Source organism: Pollicipes pollicipes, unplaced genomic scaffold (assembly GCF_011947565.3).
Source record: "Pollicipes pollicipes isolate AB1234 unplaced genomic scaffold, Ppol_2.1 Scaffold_6052;HRSCAF=7182_pilon_pilon_pilon, whole genome shotgun sequence".
Lineage (NCBI taxonomy): Eukaryota > Metazoa > Arthropoda > Thecostraca > Pollicipedomorpha > Pollicipedidae > Pollicipes > Pollicipes pollicipes.
In genome coordinates, this window is record NW_023596805.1 from 5043772 (window position 1) to 5056277 (window position 12506).

General features: G+C 51.8%; 1 protein-coding gene across 1 annotated transcript; it reads left to right on the top strand.

Annotated features, from left to right (window-relative positions):
* Positions 1-5923: 5923 nt before the first annotated feature.
* Positions 5924-8668, top strand: LOC119104725 (putative serine hydrolase). Its single transcript, XM_037228442.1, has 3 exons — positions 5924-6017; positions 7253-7493; positions 7981-8668. The coding sequence occupies exons 1-3, from the start codon at positions 5924-5926 to the stop codon at positions 8666-8668; spliced, it is 1023 nt and encodes a 340-aa protein (XP_037084337.1).
* Positions 8669-12506: the final 3838 nt, after the last annotated feature.

The following is a 12506-nucleotide window of genomic DNA, read 5'->3' on the forward strand; positions in this document are numbered from 1 at the left end:
GCTGCTGCTGCTTGCTGCTGCTGCTGTGCTGCTGGTGCTCCTGCTGCTGCTACTGCTGCTGCTGCTACTGTTGCTGCTGCTGCTTGCTGAATTGGTCCAAGCCGGAACTGCAGAGCTCCGCCAGCTTCCGGTTAGGGCCGTCCCCACGCTTGGGTTCCCTGTCTTGACCTTAATTTTGGTCTGGTCTGGTCTTGGCTGAGTTCGTTCTTGATTCGTCCGCCAGCCGTCCTGTTGCCCTGCGCGCGGTGGGGAGCGTGAGCGACGTTTGAACGCTGGTGACTTTGATGCCAGCTCGGGGATTCTCGTCACCCGAATGATTCCGTTATGGACAGCCGCCTGGTGCTGTTGACGGGCCGTGCTGTTCCAAAGGACCACGTGGCTGATCTCCCGGCAGCGTCTGCACGCGCAGACGCCCTGCCCGGCCTGCTGGACGGTCGCTGGCTGTTCCAACCTCCAGGCGGCTCTCCAGTTGCAGTCAAGAGCGGCAGTTTTGACGTGTAGGGAGCGAGATGAGATAAATATTTTACACAGAAACACACATACAATAGTAGTCAAAACGTGTGAGCTGCGCCTACCCTAACCCATTGAGTAGCGCGCGCCAGTCGCGTGCAGTAGGATCTCGCGCCTCTCGATAAGTCGAGCATTACCTTTCATGCATCGGTTTTGTCCGGTTAAACCGGTTTTGTCAGCGGTTTTGGCCCCCGATGTATTCGTTGTTGAACGGTCGTTTTTGTTGAGTCTTATTGAGATGGTTTAGAGTCTTGCAATGGCCGAAGGAGGAACATGCTGCATTAGTGCGTGCTCATCGACCACCAGAACCACGTCTTGTTGAATCTGCAGGAGCTGAAAAGAGCAATCCAGAGATATCGCTCCGTTCCGTGGTTATGCTGATGACAAGTCATAGGTTTATCGTTTAAACACTGGAAAAACAGGAGTCGCCAGTGGAAATCTCCTAATCCGCACCGAGGTTGAAAAAGAAAAGGGACAACGTACCGTCCTCAAATGTTTTGTTGTTGTTAGGCTCGGGCGTCCAAAAACACAAAGTCCTTTCCACTCATTCCTCATTCATTCATAACTTTCTTTTTTCGTTCTTGGATATCGTGGTTTCCTCTTCCCGAAGTGTACGTGGTTAAACCATTCACCAAAAGCTTAAACTCTCCGCTTGATTTGGGACATATATTTTAGATATTGTTGCCAGCAGCCACATTGCATTTTTTATGAAGGGGCCTATCTTTCTCGGGTCACTTGATATCTTACCTTGAATAAATGATAAATTTCCACGAAGCGCGGTTTCAGTCTCCGCTGCAAAACGCCTATCTTCCACCGAGTGCCTTGGCGAGTTTTGGCACTAAAGGTATTGAGAAGGTACTAAAGGTACCTTTGCCAACCCCCGATCCGCTGCTAAGAAAAAAGTTGGATTCGTGCGTCTTATTGGATTCGCCTATATTTGCGACATTTTCCGCAAAATTACTACCAAATCACGGTGGCATGATTTTTTCGTATTACATTTTCCCTATTCCTTCGTCTAAGTTCATGCGCACATGCTGGTATTTATGTGCCCACTATTGAAGCTTCCTAGTCAAATCGCGATTTTACGAGCTTTTTCCTTTTTTAAGATGATGCAAGCTTAGCACAAATCTATCGAAAGACTGGTCGTGGCGTCGCCTAATGCTCAACGCTTGCCGACGTTGTGTACTATCGGGCTAGTGAGATATTGCTGGCGAGGGGAAGTCGGTTATATCCACTTCATGGTCTATTGAATTCTTATCTACATACTTGATATGAGTCTTCAGTTACTTGTTTTTAGGCATGGGTCCATGTGTTCGTAATTGCTGGCAATAAATATGCTATGAGGCACTACTGAGACGATGTTATCAAGTAAACATCGACTCGCAAACATCAAACATCAAACATCGCCACCTTCCAAGCAAACATCATCGTATAAAAAGAGACATTATGCAAGTTTTGATATGCGAATTAATCATGTCTGCCGACGTGGCTTTTCAAATATTGTTATCACGTCTCTGATCAACACGCTGATGTGGCGCGAGCGAAGACGCCTGCGTGTCCCGGAACTCGGTTTGAGTTGATGGGCACGGTTATCAGACCTATCAATCCCCGCAAACACACATGACATCACTGGGGATACACGGAAAGCGCGAAATCCACGCGATTGGGGTACACAGTCCTGTCGGTCTCGGTGTCAACCTTTGCTTTGTGCTCGCAGCATGGCCTTACCGCCACGTGGCGGCCCACGAGTTCAACTCGAAGTGCATGGTGCAGTGGACTTGACTCAGGTACAAACACTACCACACAGTGCTTTATCTGCAAACGGCGGTCTCTGCACCTTGAAGCTGGTAAGGGGAAGCCGATAAGATCCACTTTATGGTCTTAGGCGGAATTACGGAGCAGAGAGCGGCTGCGGATCACAAGACGCGTAGGTTCGGCAGAGTTTCCCAACCACGAGTACTGAATATAAGTCCGGACTCTACGTGCAGGAATCTGAGATCAGACAAAGTATCTGGTTTCCAATATCCAACACTACCATCGGCAGCGGCGTGCTGAGTCCAACCGTTTCGATTTACTAAAGGGACAAGCGGACCTCCGTCTGGAAGGTGCGTGTCACGCACTTCTCTCCGCATTTGTGGCATGAGGACTGTTTTTTTTATTAACCATGAATTGTGTCCAGTTTTGGTCAAGTACCGTTCCGCGCTATATCTTCTATTTCAGTCTACGCCTGACCGCGACCTTCCATCTCAGTCCGCCCCTGACCGCGACCTTCCATCTCAGTCCGCCCCTGACCGAGGCTTTCCACCTCAGTCCACGCCTGACTGCGACCTTCCACGTCAGTCTACGTCTGACTGTGACCCTCCACCTCAGTCCACGTCTGGCCGTGACCTTCCGTCTCATCCTACGCCTGACCGCGACCCTCCATCTCAGTCCACGCCTGACCGTGACCTTCCATCTCAGACCACGCCTGACCGCGACCCCGGCGAGACCTGCCCGGTCAGCCGCACGGCGGACGTCCGCACGGCGGACGCAGCCCAGAGATGTACGGGACGCGCTGCCCTTGGGGTCGGAGCTATTCAGCATGAGGCGCAACCCACCCGCTCATCTAATTCGAACTATTCTTGATGTGTGACATCAAGAATAATTCGACCATATGTGATGACAGTGACGTCCGCTACCTACTTGTGAAGACCTACTGTGATGAACTCAGGCCAAAAGTGAAGGATATGCTCACGAAACCAGGAACCAAAGAAAATAACAGTCCTCTGCCCACGTTGTTGCTCGTATAGACTTTGGGCGTCGTAGGGGTTCATAGCGCAGTCAACATTTTCCTTCGATTTGGTCTGATGTTTTTGGCCGTTTTGACTAATGCTTTTGACCAGTCCTAGACAAGTTTCTAAATCGGCAGATTCTATTTCATCACGATCTGCGCAGCGTTGCCGGTGCGCAGATCATTCCACTGTGCTGACCTGTCCGACCTCATTAATCACTTTGCTGCTGTTGCTTCGGCTACCTTGTCTCTGGAGCCCTTATCCTATGCACTTAAGAGACCGTTTGTACTGGTGTTATGTTCTTATTGCATGAAGATCGCAGCCCAGAGATGTAGGGACGCGTTGCTCTTGGGGTCAGAGCTATTCAGCATGAGGCGCAACCCACCCGCTTCATCTAATTCGAGTTATTCTTGATGTGGGACATCACAAATAATTCGACTATAAGTGATGAGGTCAGCCTTTTAGAGTTTAGGAGACCCCAAAAAGTCAGCAGGTACCACTTGCGGAGTGGCACGCAGGGGAGTCAGAAAACAGCGCCAGCTGAGCTTCCGACTTAAGTTTACACGGCCAACTTAAAACCCGTCCCTGCTCCCTCCCCCCCCCCCCGCCCCTCCCCAGCTCTAACCAGAAACATGTGGCGTCACCTATGGCCACCTATGAACGTCAATGTAAATAATAAATTAACTCCGATAATAAACAAACCCCGATGATCCATAAGCACGTGAACTACGCCTAGAGCCTGCAAAACTCGTAGGACCCCCTGCATACGCTCGTGTGATTACGTATTTATTATTATTATCATTCAACTACGCAGACGAGCTTGCATCATTCTCATGCAGGTGGTCATAATGTCAACAACCGGTTGGTTTACGGCTCACGAGTCCACAGTCCTTTGGCCCCTACTGTTAACGCCATCCAAGGCAAACATGTCCCGGATTGTCTTCCCCCCTCCCCCTTCTCCCCCGCCACCGCTGTGATAAAACCGCGGGCGAATCACCGGACCGCCCAGTCGGTTTAGTGCTCAACCTGCGAAGGCAGCAGTCGTCCTGTTCTGCGACCGGTCCACCCGGCTGGGCGATGTCACTGGCCTCGGCTGTCTGGCGCTCTGTGACCTCGTCGCTGGCGAGGCCACTCGTTCGGGCGCGCAGCGCGATATGGGAACTTACCAGGATCTGAGGGTACCGGTGCCTTGGGGGCATATTGCAGGTGTGTGTTGCGGCTGACCATTTCGTGAATTCGTCGAAGCGTCGATTTCGTCGATGCATAACGATGGCGTCCAATCGCTGCACGTTTTTTTAATGCTGATGGACTTCGGATCAAGCTGATATTTTAAGCCCTGTCGGCTTCTCGGACTGAGGTGATACCAGGGGCGCAGCCAGGATTTCCTTAAGGGGAGGGCGCGAAACTGTGGAGTACGCATCACGTCGATGTTTGCCTTTCTGTCGGAAGCCATCTTACATCATCCATCATCTGAAAACGAAACTATGTGCTTGGGGGGGGGGGGGGGGGCGAGGGCACCTCCTTGGCTTCGCCTCTGGATGATGCCCACAGATAATTATCCAGAACTTCAGAGCTGTTTGTACCTGAGCTTATCGTTACTACCAAGCGTTCATCACTTCTAGCATATATGAGATATGTTCTGAATGTTTTGAAATGAGCTTGAATGGGCATGCCTGGAGCTGCAGCGCTCGTTCTCCTGCGTGACCCGCGCCACTCATCGCCTAAATATGGATTGATGCGCTTGGCAGCGGACAGAAGGCAGTGGGTTCCTGGATGAGTTTGGCAGCGGACAGAAGGCTGTAGGGTCCTGCGCTCACTGTATTGTGTCATTAACATTCTGGCACGGCTGCCATTTACCAAAACTTACTTGGACAGGTCTTGAGGTGTTCGGTAGAGCCATATGGTTAGAATGAATAATGGACTAGGTTTGGCAGAGATTTCGCTGAAGTCGCGGGAGTATGTACGGGTATTGGTAGGGGCTTCAAGGAGTATCTGCCAGGTGCTCCTAGAACTGCCACTTGATTGACTCCTTTTAGGCATGATTACTTCAGTTCACATAAAAGTGGTAACTATGAGAGAGAAATGATGGATTCAATGCTAAAACGTCCCCCATATTTCTTGTTTTATCAATGACGAGAAAACCCAACCCATTTTTACACTACAAAAAGACAAGAAAGAAGAAGGCGGGCTTGGGGGCCATATCGGGCTATTGGAGATATGAGAAACAAAAAGGTGTGCGTGGGAAATGGTCACCACTTTGGAGAAGGTCATGGAGTTAATCAGGACTGTTTTGCAAATAGGTTGGGCCTAGACCTTACGGATAGCGGGTGAAATTGGTGCGATATTAAATCTTACCCGCGAGTAGAATTTTCACCTGTGGACGCTTCTAATCCACTCCCTACAGAAAAACTCGAAAGCTCATTACGAAGTCATCACACGGTGATTTCTCTCCTGGCTGTTTCCAAATTTCCAAAACGCCTCAGGACATCATAAAGAGTAACTTTTCGTAACCCTTCGTGCATGGGGTGGGGTCTGTCCGGAAAAATATGACGTCACTGCTGCTGCTGCACACGTCAAAGTCATGCCGCCAACGATGCTCGCCAGGTCGCGCCAGTGGGCCTGAGGACGGCAGGCCCTTGCTGATGCTGCACGGCCTGATGGACAACTGCGGCTCCTTTGAGGGCATACAGCCTCACCTGCCGTCCGGCTACCGCTGCATCAGCATCGACCTGCCAGGTTAGGGCTGATATTGATCTGCCAGGTGAGGTTCGGCATCGACATGCCAGGTTAGGGTTGACATAGAAGGTCGGCATCGACCTGCCAGGTTTAAGTTGACACTGACCTGTCAGGTTAGGGTCGGCATCGACCTGCCAGGTGAGGTTCAGCATCTACCTGCCAGGTTAGGGTTGACATTGACCCGTCAAGTTAGGGTCGGCATCTACCTGCCAGATTAGGGTTGACATTGACCTGTCAAGTTAGGGTCGGCATCGACCTGCCAGGTGAAGTTCGGCATCGGCCTGCCGGCTGACTGTCGGCAACGACCTGCCGGGCTAGGGTTGACATCAATTTGCCAGATTAGGGTCAACACCAACCTGCCAGGTGAGGGTAAACATCAACCTTACAGGTTAGGGTCAAAATCAACCTGCCCGGTGAGGGTCAGCATGAACCCACCGAGTCAGCGGTTGACACTGAACAGGCATCACCAGGCATCTAATCATCAGGCATCATCATCATCAGGCATCATCAGGCACTAAACAGGCATCATCCGTAAAGCCCAGGAGACTGCCCTAACAGGCCTGATGCTTGTACCTGATGCCTGATGCTGCTGCATGCCTGATGCCTGATACCGGTGCCTGATGCCTGGTGCATGATGGCACGAGCCACCACGACCAGATGGTAATCGGCACGCTCTGCCATTCGACCCGTTTGTATTTGGTTGGGGTAGATTTTGCCCCCTTTGGTATTGGATCATTGCACGGACATGGATTTATCTATGCGTTGCATTGAAACAAGCGGATCAAGCTCCAAAATGCATGGGTCGCGATTGGGTAGAAGCTTGTCATTTATCAACAATGATATATATATATATATATATATATATATATATATATATATGTTTAATGTATGTGTAGATAGACATATCTCAAAGTTTAAGCTGGATTGGCACGGAACTTAATAATGTCATGTATGCTGTATCAGATTGCACAGTGCCGGACTTTGCCTTCGTGGAAACAGCGGATTTGCGTTTCATTAAAACTTGGTAAGTCGCATTAAACTTAACTCATTTTCCTGGGTCCGTGAGACTTATAGCCTGGAGTTACCTCGCCTTTCACCGGCGACAACATAATCCATCTGAGACCATTTGCCTGTATTAGCTCCTAACCTCGGAGACTCTTTGACAGCTGTGTCGGGTTTCTGGGCGCGCCCATGACCTACATGTTTCCCATCGCTGGCGGCGCGCCTGTCCGCAGGCCACGGCCTCTCCAGTCACCTTCCGGCCGGTGTCATGTACGACTTCTTCAAGGGAGTCACCTACATCGCGCTGGTGCGCCGCTTCTTCGGCTGGGAGCAATTCTCCCTCTTGGGTCACAGTCTTGGAGCTGGGATGGCCCTGCTGTATGCCTCCTGCTTCCCGCTGGAGGTGCACTCGCTGGCCGTGCTGGACCCCGTCATGCTGACAGTTGACGAGTCCAAGCAGCCTGACGTCACCAGGTCAGAACCAGGTCATCAGGTCAGGTCAGCTACCGGGTCAGGTCACCGGGTTAGTTCAGGAAGGAGCCGAGTCACCGGGTCAGGTCAATCAGGATCCCCCTGTACTTCAGATACTTTTTGCACGTGCTCAGCTGACTGTCTGGGTCTCACATGACGGTCTTAAATCCTGTCTTAAATCTCCTTAAATCCTGCCCCAGCCCGATGATGGTGTGAAAGTAGGGAAGGTAGTCTGGGCTCGTGGCTAGGCCGCAAATTCTTTGCCTTCTTTTGTGTTGCGTTCACGACCTGCAGTTTCCTAAGTTTCTTTCCAAGCAATAAGGCTGCCTCATTTCATCCAGTTTGGAAACCGTACAGAACACTACATCCCACATTAGAAACGTTTTTAATTAGATCCTTCACGGTGCATCTGTGACCCATCGGTCCATAACCAACTCAAGCTATTACATCGTCCACAAATGACATGACACCCTGGCCCATCTGCCAACAGGGACTGCGTGCTGGCATACACAAAGATGATGGAAAAACGGCTTCAGACTCCTCCGACAGGAGTGCCCTATGAAGAGCTTCGGCACCGGGTTATGTCGCACGCGCTCATCGCGGATCCCGCGGCTGCTGACACGCTTCTGGTGCGCGGCTGTCGACGCCTCACCTCCGACACCTCTGGGCTCGGGCGCATGACCGCTGACCGGGAACAGACAACCCCTGACCCCGCCCGCAGCGCGGCCGCCGCCGACTCCACAGACGGCTCGACCTTTGACCTGCATGCGGCCGATAGTGTTGCCCCGCAGCCGGCCGCCGCGGGCGCCGGCGGCGAGCGGCTGGGCCCTGACCTCTACTGCCTGACCTCTGACCCCGTGCACCGCATCACCTCGCTGCTGCAGTCCTTGTCGGCCCGCCAGTACGCTGCCTACCTCTCCCGGCTGCAGTGTCGCCTTCTGGTGGTCCTGGCCGACGACGGCGACCGCTGGGGGACACCGCAGGACGAGCGCATCGCTCTGGAAGCCTGCAAGCGTGCGCTGGGGTCGCAGATGACAACCGTTACTGTGCCCGGTACCCATCACGTGCATCTCTGCCACCCGGGCCGGGTGCTGGGGCATGTGGTGAACTTTCTGGACACGTGGGACGGGAAGGAGTGCGCGGATGAGGAGCAGGCGGTTGGAAGCGCTGCGCAGTAAAAGACATCGAGACAGATGCGCGGCAAGCGACTTGACAAATTAACAAGTTCGCGGCCAGCGACATGGAGATAAGCGCGCGCAAAGGGAAAACAGAGAAAAGTGCGCGTTAAGGGACAATGGCAACGAGTTCGCGTTAATAGATATGGAGACATGTTCGCGGCAAGGACATGCCAAGTGAACAAGCTCGCGGTGAGAGACGCGGAGACAAGTGTGCGGCAAGGGACAATGGCAACGAGTTCGCGGTAAGAGATATGGAGACATGTTCGCGGCAAGGACATGACGGGTGAACAAGCTCGCGGTGAGAGACACGGAGACAAGTGTGCGGTAAGAGACATGGAAACAAGCACGCGGTGGGAGACGTGGCGATCCTCCGAAGCGTGATGAACTGATAATGCACGAGGTAGGCTGAGTATACATGTGCCAGACCGACAGCACTCATGTCAGGGTGATAATACACGTGATTGTGTCGCGTTAACATGAAGCGAATTGTGTTCGACATGGCGAGTGGTGCACAACACGTGCAGGTTGACACATTTAGTTATTATCAGAAAGCTGCGTCTCTTGGGTGTGAATGTTCACCGATACAGAAGTTCACCCACCAGCAGACAGGCAATGAGCTGTTCAAATACAGTACAGAGGTGTAGTTTCCTAGTCAGCTGGAGGGCTTCAGCGCCCCCCCCCCCCCCCCTCTCGACTTTGACCCCAGTCCCCCAAGCATAAGATAAAAGGGGACCAAATCCAGTGAAGACCTGTGCGTTGACGTGTTTTGGAGGCGGGTTACGTCGTTTTCCGCTGCTGAACCTCTCTGCCCCCCCTTACAACTCATTTTACGAAACTACGCCACTGTTCATGTTAGCCTTTTTAGTGTTAGATGCTTGTTATCAACGGCTTGGATACTCGTTATCAACGGCTTCTTACAGCCTCACACATCCTCGCGTTACGGCGTTCTGAATGTTTTCAACACGCAGTCGGTAGCACACCTACATTCTACGACAGCACAGAAACTGGGCGGCAAAGATTCACCCGACCTCCATATATCTCAGCACGCACAGTGTGTCTCAGCTTGCACGGTGTGTCTGGGCTTGCACGATGTGTCTCAGCTTGCACGGTGTATCTCAGCACGCACGAACGCACCACGGCCGCTTTATTCACTTATAAAAACAGACATCAATGACCCTCCACTCAGTGCATCATCTTTTTCACGAGAGCTTGAGTATTTGTCAGTACGTAAAAGCAGCCGGTTGACTCGTGTGTTTAAGACATACTACCGATAAGCACAGGGGCGCATCCAGTGGAGGGGATCGGGGGGCCCGGGCACCGGCCTTAGGTCAAGATTTTTCGTTTTTCACCAGTGATGTCTCCTGGCAGGAAATAAAAAAAATCGGCGTGATGTGTACTGACGAAAATCCAGGCCCCTTCCTAAAGGAAATCCTAGCCGCGCCCCTGAATTGACGGCACATCAGCAGGAAGTCCAACAATTAAACCAGTGGGGTCCAGTCCTTCCTCTTAACACCGATAGATGCCAGCACCCTCGGTGTACTCTTCGCTGTTGTTAGCACGGCTCAAGAGCTCTGTGCTACGACTCCCACTTCGTGCTAGCACGAGTAGATGCTAGCGCAGTCGAAGTCCATCAGGCCGTGAAGCATGGCCAGGGTGTAGCCAGAGACGGTGCCTCCGTGGAGCGCGCCCAAGGCTAGTGACAGCGGAATCCTGGAAGCAGGGGAACAGTAAGCGAGTGTCTGCTGTTAAGAGTGATGTTCCACATTTGAAGATATTGAAGCAAGCATCAGTTATGATGAAATAAGCTCATTTATAACTATTGGAACACTTTTGCGTGGGAAAGACTGCTCTAGACAACACAACTTCTCCATTTGGTAAATATGGTCCTCGATACGTTAGTTTTATTGCGGTACTGCACCTTGCACAACATTGATTTAGAGCCACTTGACCTCCGTTATATCTGGAAATCATGCTCACAAACGCCAGATATGAACAACTCGACTTTTTTTCTTAGCCTTAATCACCACGAGGTCAGTGGAATGGCAGGATTTGGATGGCGTCATTATGGTGTCACGATGTCTGGGTCGCCCTGAAATCGTCTACACGGAATAGTCTATACATCGTCGCAGGCGCGTCGCCCAGAAATAAGAGCGGTTTAGGTCTTTAGAAGGCCAGGGCGGTGAGCTACACTGGAAGATCTTCAAGACAGCCATTTCATTTGAAAACCGCATACAAATGTGGAACACATCCTTTGCGGTCATTGAGTCCTCACATCACAAACGAGTCACGCATCGTATGGCCGACGTCTGCCCTTTATGCCAGGGCAAGAGGCAGGAGGTGCCAAACACCCTCAGGAACTGGATACGTCGCAAAACCCACTAATAAGCTGCATCGCTTGGTCCTTGCTAGGTCACTGCGAGATGATAACTGGGCCATCGGTGATCACTATAAGTCCACCGCTGGATCATCGCCACGTTTGTCAGAACCAGACCACGACAGCAGGCCAGCAGAACCGAGAAACTAGCAGAACAAGGCTGTCACATGGGGTAAGACCACATTGGAAATCAGCACAGGGAGGGCTTAAGCCACTGCTTCTTTTGAGCACCTTCAGACACCCGATAACACCTCGGATGAATACTGGACCTTTCTGGACACCTCATCAAGCGTATTTTGGGAGATGGAAGTTCAGGCGTGCCCCATCAAGCGTGTGTTGTCATCGGCTGGAATTTCCATACCCACGTACGTGCCGTTTTGATGCACCAGACCAGCGTGTTATTGTGGGTGAATGCATGACCGAGCTGTTCCAATAATAGATTTCCCCGTAACAGCCCTGTTAAGATTTCCGCGGCAGAGACTTGAGCCGGAGTGTGGCGTAGGCGTTGGGCAGCCGGCTGTAACTGCTGCATCCCGTCCCGGCTGCATGGAAAATCCCGATGTTTCGACCGCGCTTGAAATCGCGATGTTTTGACAGCGCTTGAAATCGCGATGTTTCGGCAGCGCTTGAAATCGCGATGTTTCGGCAGCGCTTGAAATCGCGATGCTTCGACAGCGCTTGAAATCGCGATGCTTCGACAGCGCTCGAAATCGCAATGTTTCCACGGCGCTTGAAATCCCAATGTTTCGACTGCGCTCGAAATCACGATGTTTCGACAGCGCTTGAAATAGTGATGTTTCGACAGTGCTTGAAATCGCGATGTTTCAATCGCATTTGAGATCCCGATATCCCGGGTGCGTAGAAAATCACGGCGGCATATAGGTTGCCGGTATAGCAGGTACATGTGCCGTCAACTAATCAGACGAAGGGCAGTTATTCATAAGCTGTTATTTTTTACATGGCCTGTGGGCGCACCAGCTACGAACGAATATGCTTAAGTACGCCAAAAAGCCATAGAGGCCAAGTTTAAGCCCGCAGCTAAGATGATGTCGCGTTTTTTTTTTCAATTTGATCGGAACCCTTTGAATGGATGGATTTCTGGGGTCGGTGCTCAGGCGAAGCAGCGATTGTTGTGTAAGCCCTGACACCCACAATCCGATCGTGCAATTCCATGCAGCGGATTATTTCGTGGCGAAAGTTCAACATGCCGCAATGCTCGGTACCATCCGTCCTGCCCTCTGACGTCAGCTGACCTTTAGCGCGACGGCTGGCATCGACCGCAAGCCATACGTTCAAAGGGCAGTGGCAAATAGCGAGCGCATTAGAGCGACTAGAACCGACCCCGCAACGGATGGGTGGATCGGAGGGCAGGCGCTCTAACCAACTGAGCTGCCGGGACGGACGCGTGGTTCCAAAGCGTAAATAGCCCCTCAGCCCCATAAGTTCAGAGGGTGGGCAGGCAAC

Bases quoted from the DNA above. Each gene is read 5' to 3' on its own strand.
- LOC119104725 (XM_037228442.1), top strand. From the start codon at position 5,924: ATGCTGCACGGCCTGATGGACAACTGCGGCTCCTTTGAGGGCATACAG. The intron at 6,018-7,252 runs GTTAGGGCTGAT...GCCTGTCCGCAG, and splicing joins CATCAGCATCGACCTGCCAG to GCCACGGCCTCTCCAGTCAC. The intron at 7,494-7,980 runs GTCAGAACCAGG...ATCTGCCAACAG, and splicing joins AAGCAGCCTGACGTCACCAG to GGACTGCGTGCTGGCATACA.